The 26,401-nt window shown below is 38.8% G+C and overlaps 1 protein-coding gene across 1 annotated transcript in view; it reads left to right on the top strand.

Moving 5' to 3' along the window:
* Nucleotides 1-26,401, top strand: part of LOC135212746 (uncharacterized) — a 216,469-nt gene that overhangs the window by 15,553 nt on the left and 174,515 nt on the right. The window contains exon 2 of the mRNA XM_064246473.1: nucleotides 23,400-24,643. Coding sequence (XP_064102543.1) covers nucleotides 23,693-24,643 — 951 coding nt within the window. The 5' untranslated portion in view covers nucleotides 23,400-23,692. The remainder of the gene's footprint in view (nucleotides 1-23,399; nucleotides 24,644-26,401) is intronic.

Here is a 26,401-nt window from a genome sequence, read left to right as displayed (position 1 = left end):
TTGACTTAATAATTGAAAAATTGGATGATATATGTAGAAATCACAAGGACTGGACTATTCTCCTATCTGGTGACTTCAACTTTCCTTTCGTAGAATGGAAAGAACGAATAGGAGATTGTGGTTGTACTTATACATATAAAAAAGAGAGTAATAGTAGTGCAGAAGATAAGAGGCAATTTGAAAAGCTATTAGATATGCTACTAGAATACAACATTCAACAAATAAATCACCTGCCAACAAGAAAGGAAAATACTTTAGACCTAGTATTTGTGAACGAGATGAATTATGTTAAAGAAATAATAGTTTATAATGCGAATATTTCAGACCATAATGTCATAGAATTAACAGTTCATTCCAAAGCAAGTGAAAATAGAGATAAGCAAGAAATGAAAAAGTGGGAAGGATATGGAAAATACAACTTCTACAGTAAAAATATAAAATGGTCAGAAATTAATGAAGAATTAAACAAAGATTGGGATAACATTTTCGTAAGTGATGACATAAGGGTAAATACGGAGATATTATATAAAATATTGGAGAAAATAGTGGAAAAATATATACCGAAGAAGAAAAATAAACATCATTCATGCATACCAAGAGACAGAAGGATCTTGTTCCAGAAAATCAGAAAGTGGAAAAAAGGTCTTGCAAAAGAAAAAAATGCATGGAAAGTTATAGAACTAAAAAGTAAGATAGAAAATGCAGAACAAAAGATTATACAATCAAAAGAAAATGAAAAACGGGACTTGGAAGAAAAAACCCTATTAAATATCAAGCAAAACCCCAACTATTATACTCATATGCGAAGAAGATGAATAAAAGAAGAATAGAAATAGGCCCTCTGAGAATTGAAGGGAGATTAACGAATGAAAAAAAGGAAATTTGCAACATACTGGCAGAACGATATAAGAGAGAATTCACCCTAGAATAGATAATGAAGATAATGATATAGAAGTAAGGGATGAAAATAGGGAATATTTAGCTGACATAGATATTAATGAAGCTGATATTGTGCAGGCTATTAATGAAATTAAAAATGGAGCTGCTGCAGGGCCTGATGGAATTCCTGCTATTTTGTTAAAGAAAGTAGTTCATTCTATCGCAAAGCCACTTGCAATATTATTAAGACAAAGTGTAGATACAGGCAAGATTTATGATGAGCACAAATTAGCATATATTACCCCTACTTTCAAAAGTGGATCAAGACTAGAGGCAAGTAATTATAGGCCTGTGGAGTCTAACATCACATATTATGAAAGTGTATGAAAGGGTAATGAAGAAAAATATTATGAAACATTTAATAAAAAGGACAACATGGTTTCGTACCCGGAAAAAGTACACAAACCCAACTGTTAGTCCACCGTGAGAACATATTCAAAAATATGAAAAGCGGAAATGAACAGATGTGGTTTATTTAGACTTTGTCAAAAGCTTTTGATAAAGTAGACCATAATATATTAGCGAAGAAAATTAGAAAACACAATATCGTGGATATAAAGTAGGAAGATGGTTAAAAGAATTTTTACACAACAGAAAACAGATAGTTATTGCAAACGACGAGAAATCGGATGAAGTCAAGGTAATATCCGGTGTGCCGCAAGGTACGGTGTTAGCTGCAATACTGTTTGTTATTATGATTGAAGACATAGACAATAATGTGAAGGATTCGGTAGTGAGTAGTTTCGCAGATGACACAAGAATAAGTAGAGAAATTACTTGTGATGAAGATAGGAACGCTCTACAAAGAGACCTTAACAAAGTATATGATTGGGCAGAGGTAAATAGGATGGTATTTAACTCTGATAAATTTGAATCAATAAATTATGGAGACAGAGAAAGAAAGCTATATGCATATAAGGGACCTAATAATGAGACCATCACAAATAAGGAAGCAGTTAAAGACCTTGGTGTGATGATGAATAGGAACATGTTATGCAATGATCAAATAGCAACTCTGTTGGCAAAATGTAAAGCAAAAATGGGAATGTTGTTAAGGCACTTCAAAACAAGAAAAGCTGAACACATGATTATGCTTTATAAAACATATGTTCGTAGTCCACTTGAATATTGCAATATGATATGGTACCCACACTATCAAAAGGATATTGCACAAATAGAGAGTGTACAAAGGTCCTTTACAGCTAGAATAGAAGAAGTTAAGGACCTAGACTACTGGGAAAGACTACAATTCTTAAAATTATATAGTCTAGAAAGGAGAAGAGAACGCTACATGATAATTCAGGCATGGAAACAGATAGAAGGAATAGCAGAAAATATCATGGAACTAAAAATATCAGAAAGAGCAAGCAGAGGTAGATTAATAGTGCCCAAAACTATACCAGGAAAAATAAGGAAAGCACACAGGACATTAATCCACTACGCACCAGCATCGATAATGCAGCGTCTATTCAATGCGTTGCCAGCTCATCTGAGGAATATATCAGGAGTGAGCGTAGATGTGTTTAAGAATAAGCTCGACAAATATCTAAACTGCATCCCAGACCATCCAAGATTGGAAGATGGAAAATATACCGGAAGATGTACTAGCAACTCTCTGGTAGACATTAGAGGTGCCTCACACTGAGGGACCTGGGGCAACCCGAACAAGATGTAAGGTCTGTAAGGTAAGATCTGATGTCTAGGCCAGTCCCTTACAACTGGAAACTCTCAGTCTCTCGAGAGTTCACATAGGCAGGATGTATGATCTACCTCTCCCGAGGGAAACTTTTGAAAGACGTATCCCTCACGAGAAGGTGGAACATACATCCTACCTATGTGAACTCTCTCGACAGACTGAGAGTTTCCAGCCCTGTGATTGGCTTATCAACAGCCAATCAGGAGTGTCGCAAAGGTCTGCCCTAGACATCAGATGCACTGCTGATGTGAATCTATTATAGCAAACGATCTCTCATGTAAATTGACCCTTCTCGAAAGGTGTTTCCTGTTTTGCTTATCTAAGTTTTGTAAGAGTAGTATACAGAATCTTAGATTTTCTGGAGAGTAATTGTAACGAAATGTGCTGCTGTAGTTTTCTCTCTCTCTCTCTCTCTCTCTCTCTCTCTCTCTCTCTCTCTCTCTCTCTCTCTCTCTCTCTCTCTCTCTCTCTCATTCTGTAAGTGTAAGGTATAATTTTCACTAATTTTCCAAAGCACGTTAGTAGTGTATTGCTAAATACTCCTGTCACAGTTACACCGTACAGTATGTGTGTGAGCATTTTGTTTGCATATTTCAATTTATTGCAATTTCTTTTCCTGTTCAGTGCACGTTTCTTATTATTGCATGCAAACGTAGCCTTTTCCTGTAGATATCATTTAAAGACGTGTTATGAAAGGTATGTCATTGCTGTGACTCCTTTATATATTTGTGGCCGTGTGAGCGTTGATTACACGCTGGCGTGCCTATCTATGCTGCTGCATGTTTCTATTTGATTTGCGAGCTCATTTATATACAAAAATACCATCCCCATCGTGTTTATCGCAAATCTCAAACACCTGTTGCAGAATTAGCCGGATCTCGATTAACGGGATATGCGAAGTTCCCACATTCTTCATTTTGTGTCCACCGTTGCAGTAGTGCGGATGACAATAGAATTGTTGTCATTCTATTTTTTTTTTCTTTTTCACACTTGGACATTCAACGAGGAGTGATTTGCATTTATTTTATGTTTCGTTACATTAAGAATATTGGATGTTACTAATGGTGTTTGTATCATGTAACGCGAATATTCACGAGAAAGGCTTGCATTTGGTAGTTATGGAGATTCAAGTGATTATTTATTTGAAATGTTAATTTTGCTGTTCAATCTTGACTCGCTTTGAGTGATTTCTTGCCTGGGGTTTTTTACCCCATATCTGTAACGTGACGATTTTATTTAGTTTTTTTTTTTTTGGCGTAACTGTATTCTGTCGACTTTGTTGCTGGGTTTAGTAACTTAAAACGTTAAAGCAATGGTTCTCAACCTGGGGTGCGTGCCCCCCTAGGGGGTCGTCAGCAATTTCAAGGGGAGGCGCTGGCTCGAGGAAAAAATAAAAAAAATATTTTCTAATTATAGTCGTTATTATCTTAACAAGAGTGAGGAACTAATATTCAAAAGTTCATACAAAAATGTGAAAGTTTCGCCTTACAACGTAAGTTTCTTATAGTCTACTACTCTAGTTGGACTCCTCTCTCTCTCTCTCTCTCTCTTTAAAAATGGGGGGAATTTTTCTTATAGATGCAAGGGGGTTGGGGACGTGAAGGGAAGGACCAACTCTTAAAGGTGGCGTGACAATAAAAAGATCGAGAACCCTGAGTTAAAGGTTTAGTACACGTAAAAAGTTCACTTTTTGGTTTTTTGGGTATGTTCAAGCTGCTGTGAGTATTCAGGCGTAAGCAGGCTGGCCACCAGCTCTTACCGTTTGTAATGTCAGTAGCAATGCTACTTCTCAGGTGACCTTTACCCTACCCTCCCCTCCCCTCCGCTCACCGTTTACACCTCTCCCTCGGCACAGCCTGGTCGAAGGTAAAAACAGTGAGCGGTGATTACAAGGGAAACTCTGCATTGTTGCGTTCGTCTTAGTTGTCATTGGATCGGATTATTATCTGCCTTGGGTTGAAGTCCCCAGGTGCGAAGGGTGTGAGATGTATATACGTAATCGACACATGGCTTTGTTTTGTTTTTTTTATTAATATATTTCAACGGTTTGAAATTGTTAATTACTGGTATCACTCGACCTAGATTTGGAAGAGGAGATTATCGTTTCTTTATAGTTCCATTGTTTCCACAGGTTAATTGACCTTCTGACCGTTTCAGTTTTATATTTGTGATAGTGCAAATATCCGTAATGTTTCATTAATGATTGAATTCGTTTTTCAGTTAAAAACATGTTATGATTTATGATGAAGATCTTCGCTTGTACTCCATGTTAAGGTGTAGGCCTTTTCTTGTTTCTAGCTGCTAATGGGATGTCTTTGCGCTTCGTACCTGCAAGTTGTTCGACTCGAACGATTTCAGTGTTACTCTCGTGTAGAGTCGATATATAACTTCGAACCTTCTTTTTTCTGGTAAGGGCTAATTTTGATCATATTGTTCTAAGGGGTCCACAGTAATGAAATTGTTAAAAGTTCGTGTATAATTTATAGACACTAAAGTTTTGATAAATTTTACACAAACTTTTAACATTTTTTTTTTTGGGGGGGGGCCCTTAGAACAGTATAAACTCGTGATTGAGAGTTTTTCCCAAATGTGATCATATTCCCTTTGATTTTCGTGAAGGAAAATGGTCCAGTAGCCAAAGACACTTTGTTCTTGCATCTACCTAACAAATTTCTTAGACTTTTTTTCCCCAGTAGCACACACTAACATTTGGGTTTAATCAGGGTTGGCAATTATTAAATCCAACTGATATAATCAAGTGATTACATCATTGATTTTTTTATTCTTTTAATTTGGAAGCGAACAAATTGAAAAATATGGCTTGGAGGTTAAGAAAAACTTATGCATGATTTTTTATATATATAAAGAATTGCAAGTACATACTTTACGCCAGAACTGGAAACCTAAAAGATAAATCAATAGTAATTCTGTAATAAAATATATTTTTAGGAAAACAAGGATTGATAAAACATGTAACAAATAAAGAAAATAGAAAATAAAAAATCAAATAAATCACTGGTTGTTTATTATTTTTATTAAAAAAAATGTTTAAATCACCAACCCTGGGTTTAATATAGATTACCAAAATCCGCCTCAGTTTGGTCCGTTCTGGATGTAAGTTTTTATTTATCATAAAGTAGATACGAGTCAACCGAATAGTGGATGAGTATTCTAATTTTTTATTTTAAAAAGGGTAAAAGGACACGATCCATTTATATACGTAAGTCGTTCGAACCTGACTTGTATGAATTTGTTACCCTCGACTTCATTAAATGCATAATTGGTGATCGTAAACACATCAGTATTTCCATCTTTACTTTTCATTTGATCTGACAAATTCTGCGCATCAACATGAACTTTGTGGTCGGTGTGGGGATGTTACTCTTCAAACCTTTACTTACTTATTTATTTATTTTTATAAATGTAATTGTATCTACGAATGTATAGCTGTCAAGCTAAGCATTTTGTCGGTTTGGGAGAAGACTAATATTCTGTCAGATTCCTGAGGTAGTGGAAGATAAACACACCTCGTTTTCCCATGAGTTCTGGAATTTTTTTTACGCAGTATCCTACGGACTGAAGGGTGTGGGACGTTATATGGGCATTACATCTGTTTTCTTATTCCGATACGAACGCGCTAGAAAAATGTCTGCTAGATTACATTGGTGCAACGTATATTGAGATGCGAATAGACTGGAAGTTTGCTGTGTGAAGCCTTGGTAGGTTGTCGAGCGCGTGTTTTTAGTGCACATATATTTATTCCCTTGGTCCGTAAATGAATATACTGGTATCATTTCCTGAAATATGGTAGCCTGCTTATTACGGATTTTAGTATATTCTGTTTTAGCGTTTCGTCAGTGCAGATTTTATTGGACTTTCTTTGTAAACCTTAACAACTCTTCAAGATAGCTCAAGGATAAGCGCTGTGTATTTGTATGTTTGGGTGGAAGGTGGCAGCAACCTTGAGAATGGTCTTTGTCGGACCCCTTAGGCTGTATTCCACCTACTCGACACCTCTCTCTCTCTCTCTCTCTCTCTCTCTCTCTCTCTCTCTCTCTCTCTCTCTCTCTCTCCTTCAGATGCGCGGTAACCACGCTGTCATTAATTTAGACATTTATATACTCTTCTCCATGTATCCATTTCTGTCATGGTTTTAAATATGATTCCCGTGATAGTTTTGGCAATCGATATTCAGTGGAATATCTCTTTACTTGTTTACTTGTTTGGTTTTACGTACGGCCCTCCGCAGGGATGATTCCCTCTCTGGCGGGCCCTTTGTACGTTTTCTAAATAAGGTGCTTCTTATTATTTGATAATTGTCTTTTAGTGTTTTCTAGTCAGCATCGTAGCTCCTGCCGAATAGGAGAGTCTTTAGTTCTGTTTTAGATTTGCTTTTTTGTATGATCTTCATTTATTGTATCCCGTGTTCGAGGACGTTTTCCACTGGCATTGGTGTCTTCTTTTGTTTTTTGCAGTATCCACCTGCATCCCTTATTATTCATCTTGCATCTCAACAGCATCGTCTCTTTCCTCTTTATTCTATCGCATTTTAATTTCCTCCCGTTAGTTATATTCGTATGATTTTTTAAGCTCTTTTTGTGCATTTAGCTTCTCGACTTCATCCCAGTTTTCTCTACCAATTCCTTTAATGCCGTTGTTATGATTCTCGCAACCTGTTATTTGTCTCGTCATCTATCTAGAGTTTATCCTTCCCTTTCCCTGCGGCTCGAGTAATTCCCCTGATGGTACCCCTTCTCCCAAGTCCCTGACCCTCTCACCACCACCCGTCAATTTTTCCTTCAGTGGTCCTGAAGGTGAAGCTCCGAATTCCTGAGCGGCTTTTTGTTTATTGTGTGTCTTGCTCCGTCTTAGGCAGAGATTCATTCTCTCTCTTAGAGTGGACTGGTATTCTATCAGATCGCCATATCCTGTACAAGGCTTCATGTTTTGGGGCGTCGTGCTAAGGCTCATTTGTAAGACTTGAAGTTAAGTATATCTTAGTTTAACCAGACCATAAGTTGATTAACAGCTCTCCTAGGGCTGGCCTGAAGGATTAGATATTTTTTCGTGGCTAGGTACCAAGTGGTTACTTAAGTAAGTATATATCTTAGTTTACCCAGACCACTGAGCTGATTGACAGCTCTCCTAGGGTTGGCCCGAAGGAGTAAATATTTTTACGTGGCTAGAAACCTACTGGTTATCTAGCAACGGGACCTACAGCTTATTGTGGGACGCGAACCACATTATAGCTAGAAATCCATTTCTAAACACCAGAAACAAACTCCTCTGATTCCACGTTGGTAGAGCGGGGAGTCGAACTCGGGACCACCGAATCGTTAGGCGAGCACGTAGCCCACTCGTCCAACGAGGAACTGAGACAAGTAAATGGGGAAAGGCTGTTTCCCACACACACAAAGAGAGAGAGAGAGAGAGAGAGAGAGAGAGAGAGAGATTTCAACTTGAGGTCTGCATAGATAGATATCGTATAAAGCAGACACTATACACTACTAAACACCTTCGTTTTCTTGCAGCATATTAGTTTACTTGCTTATCATAACTGCTAAAAAAATAATAGAGAAGAACTCCGTATATGCATATGATTAAGAGCGCTTGTTACATGGTAATCATGATAGTTGTTATGGTTGTGTTGACCCAACTACTGCTGTTGTTGACAGGGGAATGTCTTGTCGTCATGTGATTAACAGAAGAGACCCGTCCTTTTGAAGGTTGCATTGTCGCTCTGCTTATATCCTGAGACTTTCTGTAAGGTGAGCGAGCCATTTATCTTGGCATTTATATTGTTTCTCTTTTTCTCTGGGATGAATAGCAATATTTATACCTTAGAAATAGTATCAAAGGAACCATTTCACGGGGCGACACAGGCTAAGCCCAGAAAAAATGTTTTGCAGCATCCTTTCGGGCCCTAGCTGCAACTCCTTTCATTCCTTGTTCTGTACCTCCATTCATAATCTGTTTCTTCCATCTGACTTTCCACCCTCTCCTAACAATTGATTCATAGATGCGACTGCTTTGAGGTTTTCCTCTCGTTGCATCTTTCGTACCTTTTTTACTGTCAATTTCCATTTCAGCACTGAATGACCTCTGTAGCCCAAGTGCTTGTCATGTATGCCTTAAATTTATAAATGATTATATATAATCAATCAATACAAAAGGTGTTTTGCAAGTATTACTATCAATATAGCACAAAGTGTTTCCCGGGAAACTTTAATCGTTTTGGAGAGGATGTGTCGGTATTGGACACAGGAATAATTGTTCCTGTGCTGTAAGGCGGGCGGAGCTACAACAAATTCCAGTCTATCCGACATTGGAGGCTTGAGTAATTAATGTGCTATTCTTCGTATAAAAAGGTCGATGTTTGTGCCAAGGACAAGTTGTGCCGCAACTTCCAAAACGGGGAAATGAAAGCAAGATTGAAAATATCTGAAACAAAAGGAAGGTTGTCGTCGTTGATTATACATTAATGAGAAGTGCCCGCTGCGTCATATTTGCATTAAACGCCTGCATTGAACGTAATTCATGCATTCTTATGCTGATGTATTATACTACAGTCATACATATGCAACGTATGATGCACGTGTGCTTAATTTACACGGCATAAATTTCAATAAATCGGATATATATCGGAAACCCTAAGCGGAAATCTTAATCACTCTCAGAGTGTATAATGTGGACATTTGGAGTTACAGGATACCCTCAAGAGTCTTCTCAGTTTCGTACTTTTCAGTAGAGAGAGCGGAAAAAAAGTAGCAAAACTGTCAACATGACAATACCTGGAGTTCAACAGATTGGTTAGTCTTTTTTTGAATAATCTTACTATAATGGGCGCAAAGTCTGTTCGTCCGTCTGTCATACAATCACGGCCAAACGGCTGGTCTGATGGGCATGAAACTTGGCAGGGTTATAGTCGGGACCCGTAAGATAGTTCATAACTGGGTTTCATCCTACCTCCCCAACCCCCTCCGAAGGGCGGGTGGGGGTGAGAAGGGATTCCCCGAAACGGAGCTGGTTCTGCCCGTGAAACGAGGCTGGTTATGCCCGTAGACTTTGTTACTTTACGAATTTTCATACATAATTTCTGTATACATATGTAATAATAATAATAATAATAATAATAATAATAATAATATAATAATAATAATAATATACACAAATTAGCTCACTTGGCTAAAATTGACTAGAATGCAGCATGAGGTATGGGGACAGTGGATATTCCTAAATTGGGGCTCTGCTTTAACATATAGTTTATGGTGCATGTGCGCGAGCGTGACTGTGTGAATGAAAAACGCTTTGAAATATGTTTCTCAGTAATGATCCTGTTATAATAGGGATTTCTAATCTATTTTTTTTAAATGATCAAAATGATAATAATTAGATTAATATTTTATACACCGACTGAGTTTTGGGCGTACCAGAAATTTCGTGTTAGTTATATTTCAAACTATACACACACACACACACACACACACACACACACACACACACACATATATATATATATATATATATATATATATATATAATATATATATATATTAGTATATATTATATACTTATATATATGAATTTTTTATCATATCACCGTAATTTATATACACTCATTAAGATATAAATGCCTTTCACTTTCAGTATATATATATATATATATATATATATATATATATATATATATATACATACATACATATATATGAAAACGCTCTCACCCGCGTGTATGTGTATGCTTATTTTGATGTGCGTGAGTAGGTATACGTATATAGGGGTGGATTTTTCTCGCTTGCCCAAGCAGAACACTTGTTCCTACTGTGAATCTCAAGGTTATTCGTAGCACGGTGTTGCTATGTACTTTTTTTTTATTTGGATTTCTGAATGTTTCATTCACATTCGACAATAATTACGCAGGTCTTCTTTCCCCTCTGTGATCATGATAGTAGGGGATTTTGATTTGTTGAGAAAGGTTACAAATGTGACGAAATAAATAAATAATAAATAAAAGTCCGAGATGACTACATATGGAAGTATAAGCGAAAAACAGCAATTACTCTTGGCGATTTTATTGATCAATTCACCACTACTGTATTTCAAAATGTATTTTTACGATAGGAGTATGAATCGTGTAGTATTTTCACCATATAAACGTTCCATTACATTGTTGCGTTTTTGGTCATTCTTCGTAGCGTCAGGTTGAGACTCGTAAATGGATCACGCAGTCCAAATCACTTCTCTTTGAGTAGGGTTGGCGAGTAGGCGTAAAAATCTTACGGTAAGTATTTTAAAAATGGGGATTACTATATCTTTTCTTCAGGGTGCCAGAAAGGCAGGAACTTTGTAGGGTTAGGAGATGTGAGGAAACGTAGCATGATTACTTATTATTTATTGACTCTAAAATTCATATATGGTCGTCATAATCACTCATATACGAGAAAAATATTTTTTTTCCGCCGCCAACACAAAAATGAAAGGGCCTTCTGAAGGCAGCTGCTGGAGTACCTTTCTTCGTCTGATGTCGTGGGATATTGATGATTGGTGTTCTCTCTCTCTCTCTCTCTCTCTCTCTCTCTCTCTCTCTCTCTCTCTCTCTCAGAAGAAGAAGAAGAAGACCTAACGTATATCCTCCAAAAGAAGAATGAAGCTGCTCTCCATTAATGGTTTAAAGATCCGTGAATTTCTCTTATTATTCATTGTTTGTATAAACGAAAGCAATAAAAAAGAAGAGAGAAATTGCAAGCCTAACAATTAAAAGCCATAATAGAGTTATCCACATGAAGGATTGACTGTGGCATATGACAGTCCATCTAATTGTTATAATAATAATGAATAAACCTCAGACTCTCTGGGACTGGTGAAAGGATTTAAGAAAGAGAGAGAGAGAGAGAGAGAGAGAGAGAGAGACATTTGACTCTTTGTCGTCTCCAATTACTCTAGCGAAGATTACTGAGAGAGAGAGAGAGAGAGAGAGAAGAGAGAGAGAGAGAAAGGTTTCCCTTTTATATATTGCCGTCTATTGCTTTCATTTGTTACCGAAGCGTATAGATGTGTTGTGAATTAGAAAGTGAATGACAGTTGTACTACCTGGTTTTGTGCCGCCAGTTATAATAGACACACACACACACACAATCATTGTACCTGGTTAGCCATCATCACGTGGTTTAGTCTCGACATATTGAGAGCAGTGACTCGATTCGAGACGTGGATGGAACAGAGACTATCTAATGGCGCTTAGGTATTGAATGAGAAAACATCCTTTAATGATGAGATGATTCTGGAGGAAATGAAGGCTGATTTTGCAAGATTTATTCCATCATGATTTTTACCGGAAGCAACGCTGATGCGAGCAACTTGTTCCGTGAACAAGACGTGATGCGACCTCCAGCTTACTCGGAACGTGTGCAAGATTTCTCTCTTAGGGTATAAGTTTAAACATTATATTGCTAAATTAACGTGGAGCTGTCTTCGTAATCAATACTCATACTTATACTCTGTTTTTTTCCATCTGTCCACCCGCCTGTGGTGTTTGCGTATGGTAACACTGCGTCCCGAGCTTTAGATAGCTACGCTATGTGTAAGTTTTAGGCAAATAAAAGGATATCTTGGTGTACATTTGCAACTGAAAAATGTTTTAATAATTTGCTGTATGCGAATTACACCGTTAATATTCGAAATAGGATATTGTTATTATTGTTGAATGTAAGCTGATTGTAACTATCTAAAGCCCGGGACACAGTGTTACCATACGCACACACCACGGGCAGGTGGACAGATAGAAAAAAAACCGAGTATAGTGCTACTCATACTAACAACAGGGATCAAATAAAAAGGACACAAATTGAACACGGTCATATAGTCTTAGTTAAAAGTGGAAACACAAAATAATCGAACAGAAACAAAGCCTAAATTCAGTACACCGAATAAATTAAAACGTGCTAAAATCTAAGGTCAAATAGAACCTTGTTTCACCAACGAAATTTAAAATAAATGCGCTATATTTTATTATAAACTAGTTTTCTGTACTGTTAACATGCATATTAGTTATTTTATACACTTTCATTCTAATAAATAAATCATAAATATCCTATCCTAAAATTCCTGTCTTTAACTCGTTGCAAAACACCTTTTTCAGACCTTTTTAGTCTCTGCCATATACCTTTCCTACACCCCCTCAACAACAACAACAAAATAGTTTGTTGTTTTGCTCCCCGAGTAAGCGAAAATTGTATGGAAATCGTGAAATCCAGTGAAAACAACGACGGGGATAATGCAAATGAAGAACGACGAGCTAATTATGTTGTCCGTCAAAAACTCCAAGAGGGTAGTTCTTGTAAAACCTTCCAATTGAAAGCACAGTTGCTCGCTCTTGAATTTAATTCCAGCCTGGTCTTGAGCTTTCTCCCTCGTTCCATTTTTACCGCATCCTCTGTTTCTCTCTCTGAGCTTGGAATGAAGAGGTGCGGGGCACAAAGTAACGAAGAAAAGCCGAAGTCAATAGACTCACGAAATTGAGGACGCATGACGCTTTCGGGACAAAGTTCACGTTGGCTTCATCAAGGTATATAGCTTGGGCTTCATGATGTCAATTCCTGTCGTCCTGAGCTCGGCATGGAAAGAGAGATGATGATGAGAGTACAAAGCAATAACGAGAGAAGAAAATAATAATAGCCCTGATACCGGACGCACGTGGTGTCATCTTCGCTGAGTATCGCAAGCCAGAGAGAGTAAGGAGTTTAATGGCTAATTGGTGCATTTGTCAGAGCGGGGACCCTCCGTCACTCTGGTTCGGATGATGATGATGATGATGCCGTTCACCCGAGTCACGTTCGAGGATGACTTTCTCTTCCGAAGAAGAAATCAAATCATTTCGGAATGCCATAATGCTGCCTTTGCTTCTCACGACGTGATCATTATTGTGGGGGGGAGGGGAGGCCGGATTGAAAAACACAGGCATGTTCTGACAGAATATTTGTAAATCCCCCCCCCCCCCCCCCCCCCCCCCCGTAGAGGGACGGGGAAGTATTGTCATCAGTGCACCGCACGTGGTGCGCTGTAGATATTGCTTAAAGGTATTGGCAGCTCCCCGTCTATGACCCCTGTCCGCAACTACTACTTTCATTCCTTTTACTGTACCTCCGTTCATATTTCGTAGTGCAAATGATTTGAGGTTTTCTTCAAGTTACACTTTTCAAACCCTCGTTCTGTCAAGTTCCTTGTCGGCGATGAATGACCACATATGTCCCAGCGCTTGCCCTTTGGCGTAAATCCTATATTCCATCTATTTATTTGGGATTACCATATGCCTTTATCTCTTAATGTCTTCCAGTTTTGCCCCATAGTTCTCGTCCGGTGTGAATTTTATGTTGGGAAAATGACTGAGGTGCCAGTTTGAAAAGGGTGTCAGTTGGCCTTTATTCTCTGAGTCATTTACCCAATACTATAAGCAGCGTTGTTTGTACGTTTAAAGCCGCACTGCAGAGAATCTGAAGGCGATAGAGCTGCCCAATTCATTTGACAGTTCTTTCGAAAGTCCAGACCTCCTGGTGCCCCTCTTCTTTCATCTTTGGCGACCCGATGTAGAAGGAGCCATTGTGCGTATCTGTCGAGAGGCGCTAAGACCCAATATTAAGGTATATTTCATTTGAAGGCTCAGTCGTCCTGTCATTTAGAGGTGTCCGTTCTGGAGTGACATCGCCAATTACTCTCATGAAATAATGACAACGAAGAGAGCGGGATGTTTTATGGGGCTGGATACACCTTCATTACCGGAGTTGGCGTGAACTGAAAATATAATTTAGGACATTATTCATAAATAAATAAATAAACCTTAAATTGGGCATGGTTAACATTTATTTTGAATTGATGTAACGTTGATCATTGAAAAATAATGAGAACGATAGAAATGAATCTAAAACAGGAAAACTGTGAATGGGATTTGTTTACAACATGGAGGGAAAGTTTTACGTTAAACAGTAAGATAATACCAAGTGTTTCTTACAATGACGCAAGTGCATTAGTTGTCAATTTGTTTTGTTACTTCAATAAAGTCAAGAGGTGTTGAGGTAATGAGCAGGTTATATATATATATATATATATATATATATATATATATATATATATATATATATATATATATTGTTGAAATTATAGCAAGAAAAATTAAACCCTCCATCGCCTCAAAGCTGACTTCATATTTTCGCCTTCATGGCGTAGCTGCTTTGAAAAAAGCAAAAATTACGACGATTAAGTATTGTATGATCTATTTTTATTCCAGTTTATTTATGTAGTATATAACCATCTTGAAATGTTGGGTCATTTTCTCCTCTTTTAATTTTTCCGGCATCTTGAACATTCCTTAACACTGGGATATACAGCCCCTCCCCCCCCCTCCTTAAGATAGCTGAGAGGGCGTCTTTTTTTTTCCTTTTTTTTCTTTTTGTAATCTCATTTTTTCTTCCCACACGATGGCTGGGCTGTCTTCCACATCTGTACTCATAATTAATTTCCCCCTCCGGCTGCATCGAGAAAGCCTACTAGTACTACTACTACTACTGCTACATAGGTGGCTGGCAGCAGCATCCGAAGGAGAGAAGCCACTCTGGCTGTTGTGTGTGCCGGGCCTGATAAATGTGGGTCACGTAGTATCTCTTTTTCTTACCAGTCAGCCAGGGAGGTGGAAGTGCCTTCGTCCGTTTCTTGCTGCTTACCGGATAGAGAGAGAGAACAAAAAATTACCTATGAGAGAGAGAGAGAGAGTATGTTTGTGTAGGTATGTTTCTGTCAAAACTTAAAAGTTTTTCTTTATCCGTACCACCTGTGGATGACTTCTTGAAATCAAAGGGAATATTTGCTGTTTGAGACGGAGGTTCTTGGAAATGACATTAAAAAAAAATGAATTAAAATATAATAAATCTTGAAATAAAATATAATAAATCTTGAAGTTCCCTGACACACGGTCTTCAAGAAGGTCTCCCATCATACGAACTCGTCGCTGAAGGAAACGGAATCATATGATTGGAAAATGTGGTCGTTAAGCATCGAAGGGTGACCTCTTTGTGGAATTTGACTTGATAGTATATATATATATATATATATGATATATATATCTATATATATATATATATATATATATTATTCGAGCTACAAATGTCCTTTAATATCTAATTCTGAGGTAGAGCGAATTAGATATAAAAAGACATTTGCAGCTCGAATAAATTATTATGAATCACGGTGATGTGATAATTATTCATATATATATATATATATATATATATATCTATATATATATTTATAATATATATATATATATATATATAAACCTATAATGGACTATTGTGCATCATAAAAGAGGTGGGGCTGAAAGGCTATGAGAAACGTTAGACCGAAATTGGAGAGAAAACTTTCAAGTAAACTAACAAGACGCGATCCGGCCTACAGCTTACTCGGGGCCCGTGCAAGATTATCCCCTCACGCAAAAGATGTAAAAATTATATTCCTGACTTTTAATGTAAATTAAAACGTGTTAAAATCTACGATCAAATAAAGCGTTGTTTCAGCAACATTAATGAAATAAATACGCCATTTTTTTATTTGAAGTCATTTTTCTGTATTCTTCAATATGCGCGTTACTTATTTTTTACATTTCCATTTTGATAAATAGATCATAAATATCCTATCCAAAAATTCCCGTTTCTTTAACTCGACGCGAAACAACTTTTTCAGACCTTTTCACTCTCTTCAATGGACCTTTCCTACTCCCCGCAACAGCAACAACAACAACAAAGTGGTTTGTAGGCTTACTCCCCGAGTAAACTAAAAATGCTCGAAATTCATAGCCGAAAAGATCCAGGGGAGGAATAGGGTAACATAAGCAGAGACGATAGCAGTGTGAAAAAGTTGCTCGAGCCTACCGCAAGGATGTGTTCCAGTAACCACAAGTATTTAAGGGTCTCTCGTTGTGTCACATTGAACTCCGGGGGAAAAAAAATGAAGGTGGAAAGTGAAGGACCTTCCTTTCAGTCGGTGTGAGAAGAGACGAGTCGTTTTCCCATCTTTGCATCATTTCGGTTTTAGGAAAGTGAAAAAAAAAAGGAGTTTGTTTGCCCCATACGTAGATATTAGCTTCCACTTGTAACGGAATACATGTGTACGTATAAATATGAGTGTATCTTCACACAGCCCCAAATAAGCGTTACACATCCTCCGTACGTATGTACACGTGTACTCATTGCGTGTAGGACAAGTACACAGTTATAAATTATATATTTAATATATATGTAATGATTTATTCATAAGAATGATAATGTAAAAAATAAATAATATGGATGGTAAACAGCACAGAAACATTATTTCTAATAAGATATAGCGTATGTATTTTAATTTCCGTTGGTGAAACGAGGCTCTGTTTGACCGTAGGTTTTAGCCTGCGCCACGAGTAAGCTTAAGGTCGGATCGCGCCTTGTTCACTTCCACACTCCATTTACAAGCAAAACTTACGTGAGTAACTGGATTACTCTAATCACATCTACTTTGTACTATTGTCATTTCCTCACATTCATATACTTGTGTGTGTGTGTGTGTATATATATATATATATATAATATATATATATATCTATATATATATCTATTATATATAATATATAGATATACTTATCATATATTAGTATATAAGAGCTCGGTATATAATGACTTTTGTCAATTGCATGCATCAATACTAACCAGTCCGTAGGGAAACTTGTACCTACCCGTTCACCTCTATAAAACAGAGCCCCTCAGGATTGCGAGAAACCAACGACAGTGAAACTCTGTGTTTTGTTCTGCTCAGTAGCGTTTCACTAATAAAAACAGAAATGAGGTTTCGAATGAACTATAAAGGCTCTAGTTTGAGTGTGTTATAATAATGCTGTGTATGAGATGGAAAAGTAGCATAGTTTGTGTTTGAATCCGAGAAAATTAGAATAGTATAAAGTAGTTGTAATTAGAGTAATCCAATGTTACATAAGTTTTGCGTGTAAAATGAAATGTGAAAGTGAACAAGGCATGATTCGACCTTAAGCTTAATGCGAAAATTAAGATAAATTCGCTCTATCTTATTAGAAATAATTTTTTTGAGCTGTGTAACATGCACGTTATTTATTTTTAACATTTTCATTCGAATAACTGAATCATAAATATCCTATCATAAAATTCCTCTACGTGAAACACCTATTTTAGACCTTTTTTTAGGGCTTTTCCATAGGGATTTCCTACCCCCCGCCATAACAACAACAACAAAGCAGTTTGTAGGCTTACTCCCCGAGTAAGCGAGAAGTGGATGATAGATGCATAGTGCTATGAATTGTGTTGGTTGTGAGGTGGAAGGCTTGAAAAGTGACATTGCAAGAGAAGCTTCTTAATGAACTTCGAAATAAAGACATAAACAGAACGACGGAGTGAGGCCAGAACCCGTAAGTGATGGGAAAGTTACATATGTGTCTGCTGCTAATATGTATGTATGTATGTTTGTGTGTACGACAGAAGAGTTCAAAAGGCATGTATAGAAAGACCAACGTTCGTTCGTTCGTGATGCTCACAAAGATCACGAACATTGCCTCATTTAAAGTCATTCTTCTGTGTGATGAGTCGTTGCAATGGTTGCAGTGATTAAGTCTTGATTTGGTTGTGTGTGTGAGGTGAAGGTGGGGGGGGGGGAGGGTGTTGCTTATTTCCATCGAAGTTGTGCCATCCGGTAAAGAGCCGCCTGTATTGGAACTCCTGATGATGCCGAGTTAACGAGTTATTGGATTGGTATCCAAACCCAATCACGATTTGCTCGTCACAACAATGCTTTCAGGAGGCCGCCATCCACTCGGTGGTCCAGATTGGTTTGCCGTTTCGAATCGGCATTATTGATGCTACTTGAGCAAGGAGCTCTTTCATTAACATTCAGTCCAAATTGGTTCCTTTCCCAATCGCATTCGTGCGGTGGTAGTCCATTCACGAAGACCAGACCAGCTCGGGGTTAAATTACGGGTGGCCCCGACTTACACAAGTTCATTTATTGAGCGGAGAGCTGATGTTGCGTGATGTATGGAAGTTGAACTGCCTAAGCCCCGTTGTGTGCTACGTACCCCTGGGGCAATTTTGTGTTATGGTTTCTCTGATGGTTCCTTGTGGCGAGTATAACCCATATCGCGAACGTGAGTTGAAGGCAACTATACCTCGTGGGCATCGCATTTCCCAGAGAACGACTTACCCGTATTTCATTCTGTATTGCACACTTTTCTGTGCTGATTCGTTTCTTGTTGTGGTTTATGGCGAATCGGTATTAGATTAGAAGGCGGAAGCTTTGCTGTGCGTTCATGATAGTATTTTTGCGTGAGAGCGCTCGCTTTGTGTTCGTTTGTGTGTGTGCGGGGGGGTGGGGGGGGGGGTGGGCGGGGGGGAGTTTATTTGTTGGGGGAGTGTATGAGAGATAAAGAGAGGGAATGAAAAAGTTATTTTTGTCCATGTACACGTACAATTCCTTCATTTTCAGTATTTACTTTGATCTAAGTTGAGTTGAATATAAAACTTAGGTCAAAGGCCAAGCACAGGGACCAATGAGGTCATTCAGCGCTGAAATGGAAATTGACAGTCAAATGCTTGTGGAAGGTGTAACAGGAGGAAAATCTCAAAGCAGTTGTACTATGAAACAATTGTCAGGAGAGGGTGGAAAGTAAGATGAAGCAAGAGAATATAAAAGGAGGTACAGTAAAAGGAACGAAAGGGGTTGCAGCTAGGGGCCGAAGGCACGCTGCAAAGAACCTTAAGTAATGCCTACAGTGCACTGCTTGAGGTCCACTGACGGAACTACCCCCTCCTGCGGGGACTTGGATGTAAGTGATCCACGCCACTCCCGTTTTTCTTAGAACCGACTCCTTCACCTGCAGTTTACTTGAAGCCTGTTGTAATGAACGAACTGTCATATGTACATAGTATCAAGGAGCGCCTCAGCGGCGTGGTTGGTATGGTATTAGCGTCCCACCTCGGCGGTCGTGGGTTCGATTCTCGGCCATTCCATTGAGGAGTGAGAGATGTGTATTTCTGGTGATAGAAGTTCACTCTCGACGTGGTTCGGAAGTCACGTGAAAGCCGTTGGTCCCGTTGCTGAATAACCACTGGTTCCATGCAACGTAAAAGAACCATGCAAACAAACAAACATAGTATCAAGGTTTCATTTGATTGATTCTTGTAACTGATTCAGTATGAATGAACAAACACTTCCCCTAAGGCCCTGTCACTTTGACCTCGTTGTTTCAAGTTTCTTTGACTGTGAGACGCGTCCTCTTGTGAGAAGTGTCATCTTCATCTTCATTTTCATGAGGGGTGTTTCATCCTTTATTTTTGTAGAATTCAATTTCATTGCTTTGAAAACTAGCTTCTTTGTAGCCAGGTGTGGGTCGCAACAATTTTTTTCAACAAAGTTTTTGTCTGTTTTTGTCTTTGCCATACTTAGTTCGCTCCGAATTTCATCATTGGGAGATTTTCTTTGTAAATAGACTTAGGGCGCTAACTTTGCTTTTTCAATACTTACGTTTTCTTGCGATATGCTTTCACTTCACGTTGTATTGTCATCATAAAGTATTGTGGGGGTAAAAGACGATGATTTAAGTCCTCAAAGCTGGACCCAAATGGTTTCATCCATCAGTCTTTTATAGATTGATCTACGCGTGGTATGTTGACTTCTGATGTGATATAGCATCTTATTGCATTGTAACTCTTACGTAGCGCATACAACAACGTTTGCGAGGCTCTCAGAGTGAAAGTTGCATAAAGACAAAGTAAACTGCGTTCCCACGCTCGTGCAGTGGTGGTCGTTGACGGCAGAAAAATTCGATCGAATTCATCCAGCCCAGTTAATAGAAATCCAAGCAGCTCCGTTCAATTACATTCTTCTAGTAGGACACCTCAAGCGGTTGAGGTCATGACGTGCAGTGGGTATTATCTTGGGTATAGCGATGGATTTATTTAAGGACTTGGGTAATGAATTACATATTTCAACTTCGATGATTTTGGGCTTTAAATATGTCGAAGTGAGAAGGAATGTTTAATATGGGTGGTAATTGACTTGAGTATATCTTAAATGATATAGAGAATGCAAGTATTATTTTTGTGGGTGAATAGCGTAGCAACTCCTGGGGGTCTACCGGACTGAGATGTGAAAAATGCTATTTTTTTTGTTTTAGATTTATTTTGGTGCTTTAGAGATGAGATTTTGATTGTTATAAGGTCCAAATTTGCCGTTTACAGGGACTAGAAATACTCGATTGCGCTTATGATAGTTTGTTTTTTCTTTTATGAAGTCGAATATATTGTTAGAAAGGGGAAAACGTGTCTGGTTCACCCTCAGAGGATAAGGTGGTGGATGTAATGTCTTTTTTTTAATCTACCTACCTGCTGTATTTTTGTTTTCATTTTTTTTATTTTATTTTATTTTTTGCGTGTACGTAAAAAAATAAGTGTCTTGGGTGTTGCCCTAACTTCCCAGAGGTGAACTTTGGGCACTGAGAATATAAAGGACGTAAGATGAGGAACATCTCAACTCGCATACTTGTTCTCTATAAAACCAGAAAATGAAGCGCAAACGATGGCACAAACATACGCCATATGTACAAACCTTAAAAAAAAAATGTCTAAAATAATTTCCCTGTCCGCTTGTCTCACAGATTGGAGAGATATATTCATTGCGCAGGATTTCTCCAGCCTTTACATGAACGCACTTAACGACGTCCGAATCAAGCTGTTAGCGACGAACAGAGCTTATTTTCATCAAGAGAATTTCTCTCTCCTTTGTTGGTCGAACACCGCTTGAACAGCCATGAATGAACTGCGGTTGAGAACGCGTCTCGTCGAAGACCCAACTGGCCACAAACATCCATTCTCTGCTTCTCTCCTCCTGGGTTCGTCGTCATGTCTCAGCTGACCACGAGAATGGAGTTAGACAAGCCGCCTCCCCCCCCCCCCCCCCCCCTCCTCCCCCCCCCCCCCCCCCTCTCTCTCTCTCTCTCTCTCCCTCTCTCTCTCTCGGCATGACTTCTCGAGATTGGGTTCGTTCAATGAAGTTAGACAAGGCCTCTCTATTTACGTTGAACGAAAACCAGACAAGAAATAATGGATGGAAACTAGAACTGAAGAGATACAACACATCCCACTGTGGGAACTTCTTCACATACAAGACATGTGACACATGGAATAAACTGCCACCAGAAGTTGTAAACAGCAATAGTGTGGAAGAGTTTAAAAGAAAGCTAGACAAATTCATTAGGAGGACACTGCGAATGAACAATAAAACCTGGTCCTACAGATAAGTGAGCACATGATGTCTCCTCGGATGGACTAACAAGTCTTTGAGACATCCTAATCCTTGTAACTCTCTCTCTCTCTCTCTCTAGGCATGACTTCTCGAGCTTGGGTTCATTTTCTCTGAGGTTTACCTCAAGATAGGGAAAGTTTTATAGGATTAGACGCTGGCTCACTAAATAAAAAGAAGTGGATGTAGGTTGAAGTCTTTTTATTTTTCTTTCTTTCTGTTTACATTTATTTAATTGACTTACTCAGGTCTGCCTCTCTCATATTCATGTTGTTTTGGTAAAACGAAGCTACTTTTGTCGGCGGTTTAAAGCTGAACAGTTAGTGACTTTTTACTGTACCTCCTTTCATATTCTCTTTCCTCCATCTTACTTTCCATCATCTCCTAATAATTGCCTTGTAGTGCAACTGCTTTGAGGTTTTCCTCCTTTCAAACCTTTTACTTTAAATTTCCCTTTCAGCTCTGAATGACCTGGTTGTGACAGTATAGAATGGAAAAACCAGCCGGGCATATTTACTGGTATTGATGTAGGATGTGTGCAACAAAAAATATAATCCGGTCTTATTTTTTTATTGTTTTTTTAGCTTGTGAACTTTAATCCTGGGTTTCCGTAACCTCCTGCAGTTTATACTGAATGACCTAAGAATTATTTTCCCATGTCCAACCGTGTGTTATTATTAGCTCAACAGAAGTACGCTGCTCGCTATCAAACATCTAGAAGTTGCAGATGACAAGTTAATTCTATCTAATATATATCTATATATATATATATATATATATATATATATATATATATATATATATATCATATATATAAATATATATATATATATATATATATATAATAATAAATATATATTATATATATATATATATATATATATATATATACATACAAACTACTAAGGCGAGTGAAAACCGGGACTTGGAACAAGTACTTTCGTAGTCTCTTGAAAATGAAGAATAAACTACGGAAGTACTTTTTCAAAGTCCTGGTTTTCACTCACCTTCTTACCTGGATTTTATATTTCAGCACGCGTTTATTCGTGCTACATTGGGTATATACCTATATATATATATATATATATATATATATATATATATATATATATATATATATATATATATATATCTTGCAATTCCACAATGGTCCCGTGGGTGAAGTATATAAGAGATCCTCACGTGAAAATAAAAGGAGGTACCAAGACTTTCAACTTTTATTCAAAGTCATCTTGGAATAAAAGTTGAAAGTCTTCGTACCACCTCCTTTCATTTTCACGGGAGGATCTCTATATATATATATATATATATATATATATATATATAGTATATATATTATATATATATATATATGTGTGTGTGTGTGTGAATTTTTAGTAACATTGCCTTATATTCATTTGATCTAATGTATGTTTGCTTTTTTCAGGTTCAGTGGACTAACTACAATCAAACTTGATCTGTGCGTGTTATTATTATAATTAACCAATAAGTGATGAAGTAAAATATTAAAAGAACATGGCTCTGAAACGATGGCCAGTGTGATGATGATAACTCAGTGGCTCAAGTAACGAAAAATAACATGACAGGTGCACTAAGATGGCCAGCGGCGTAATGTCGCTCAAAATCAGAGGAGGACTTATGCTAACCTCTCGTTTGCCTTTTGTTTTTGACCTTGTATAATGGCCCGTTGCTAATCGGATCAAATGTCCAGTCGCCACCATGATTATGGGAGCGCTAACTTACAGCTGGATCGGGCTGTCGGCGGCAGCGCCTCTGATCTTCCTCATGTGCGCTTGGGTGTTGGGCGTCTTCATCTCCTACAGGAGGCACTGGCGGTCCGTCGACCTGTTCCTGCTGGCGGTGTTCGTCCAGGAACTCCTCATGGCCCTGCAGGTCTTCGCCTACGCCCTCCTCAGCCTCATGAGGCCTGAGTCGTCGGCGGCCTGCGGCACCTTCATCTGGAGCCTCAGCTCCACCAGGACTCTGCAGGCGGCCACCGTGGCGTCCCTGCTGGTGGACCGGGCCCTCACGAGCCAGTGGCCCTACAAGTATCGGTTCAGCGTCCGGCGGCACCAGATCCGGTATCACCTGGCTGTGTTGGCCATCATCGCCGCCCTGGTGGGCGTGGCGGCTATCCTGGCCCCGAAGACGGGCACCCCGGAAAAGTTCGAGAAGTGCAGCTTCCTGCCCCACATCCTGCACGAGCGCCTCTCCATCTTCATCCTGAGCATCTACGGCATCCTGGTCGTGGTCGGGGGCGTCAGCGCGGGCGTCGTGCAGGCGGGACGCGGGTGCTGGGAACCGTCGCCCGCCCATTCGGATATCGCGCCCATCACCACCACCGGTTCCTCCTCGGCTTCGTCGTCCAGCGCCGCTCGACCCGGAACGTCGCTCCACGCGGCCGCCTCGTCTGCCTCGACAACTTCGTCCAACTCTTCATCCGTCCACGGGGGCGTGCACAGTGCCATGCAACCAGCTTCCTCTACCTCGGATCTGCTCCCTCCGCCGCCTCCTCACCGGCCTCCGCCCGCTCTCCCCGCCAGAGGGCAGAAGGGCATGGCCGTGAAGCGAAACAGCAACTTGGCGCGTACGCCGGCTTCGGACTTCCGCTGGGGAACTACGGTAGCTGTGGCGACTCTCTGCTTCATCGTCAATCACTTCCCCTACATGGTGAGTGGAAACAGCAGCTGTTATACGTCGTCATTGCCTGATTGACTTTGTTTTATTGATATTTTCGTGGCTCCCTTTCAGACATTGTGATTTTCTTCTTGTCTTCTTTGCAGAAACAAACGAAGGCATAAAAATAAGACGTAAAAATGATCAGTATTCAGAGTTGTATTTCCAGTTTCAGATTTCGTTCTTACAGGCTTTTTCATTACGATTAGTTAATAGCAATTGTTGGTCGTATTCGATCAATACATTTTTTTTTTTTTTTTTTTAGATGGGCAACGTTTTCTGTAACGCATTATTTTGTCGTCTCTTGTTACAAGTTTTCTGTCACTTTAGGGAATTCTGCGCTTTAAAAAAATAACCAAGGAAAACTATATATTTTTCGCTTATTCGAGGAGTAAGCCTACAAACTACCATGTTGTTGTTGTTGGGGAAGGGCGGGCGGTAGGAAAGCCCAATGGAAAAGCCTAAAAAGGTCTGAAAAGGTGTTTCGCGTTGAGTTAAAGATACAGGAATTTTAGGATAGGATATTTATGATTTATATATTAGAATGAAACTGTTAAAGAAATCGTGTGCGTGTTAAACTGTATAGAACAATTATTTCTAATAAAATGTAGCGTATTTATTTCAATTTTCGTTGGTGAAACCAGGTTCATATTGACTGCAGATTTTAGCATTCGCTCCGAGTAAGTTGGAGGCCAGATCACTTTTTTTTCTCCCTAAGAAAAAGAATGTCTAACATCGGTAGACCCGATGACTGGAACTGTTGCAAGGAAATGTTTGAAGAGGAAAAATTTGCATAACTGGTAGGTTCTTGAGAAATGAGATGGCTGAAGACAAGTTCCGCTTGTACTGATGCAATAACCAGTCTGTTTCGACAGTAGCTCACTAATGCTGGCAAAAAATTAGCAAGCATTTTGATCTTTCATATTGATAGCTTCGTGATCACACCCCGTAGGGGGTAGTGCCGTCAGTGCATCTCATGTGCGGGGTACTGTAGGCGTTACATAAGGTTCTTTGCAGCGTCCCTACGTCCACCTAGCTGCACCCCCTTTCGTTCCTTTTACTGTACCTCCGTTCATATTCTCTTTCCTCCATATATATATATATATATATATATATATATATATATATATTATTATATATATTATCATATATATATATATAGGACTTCTAGATGGGCATTACTGCGGTTCATAGATTTGGAAATATAACGAAAGATGGCTACACTAGATGGGGCCTTCGAATAAAAAAAAAACTTGAATTTTCTTGCATTTAATATTTTGTACTATATATAATAAAAGAATTAAAAATACACTTCTGTAGGCAATCATATCTTACTGACTTGGCCTTTGTCGACACCAAGATTTATTCACTTGTTTTCCTGGCTCCTCCCGCCACGTTTTTTTTTCAGTTTGTTTTCGCATTTTGATATTTATTCCGATCTTTCTCATATTTCTATCTGTCTCCTTCTACCGTTTTTTCAGTCTCCCTTCTTTTTTACATTTCGTAAGGCTTGAATCTTTGAAAGGCGCGTGAAGCAGTAGTTAGAGGAAACCAGATTTATCTCCCTTTCACCACTTCAGTTCCCTTAGGTGTATAGTCTCTTCGTTTCGTATCTTCCTCCGTTCCCTTCCCTTCTCCTCTGAGAAGTCTCCTTGTCCAATTTACTGTCTCAGCAATGCACCTCCTTGGGAGGGGATAATGGTCTGTGAACTCTGTTGTGAGAACCCTGTCGGCAAAACGACTGGCTTGAGA

This window comes from Macrobrachium nipponense, chromosome 41 (assembly GCF_015104395.2).
Source record: "Macrobrachium nipponense isolate FS-2020 chromosome 41, ASM1510439v2, whole genome shotgun sequence".
Classification (NCBI taxonomy): Eukaryota; Metazoa; Arthropoda; class Malacostraca; order Decapoda; family Palaemonidae; genus Macrobrachium; species Macrobrachium nipponense.
The sequence above is the reverse complement of the archived record's forward strand: the minus strand, read 5'-3'. Positions and strand labels throughout refer to the sequence as shown.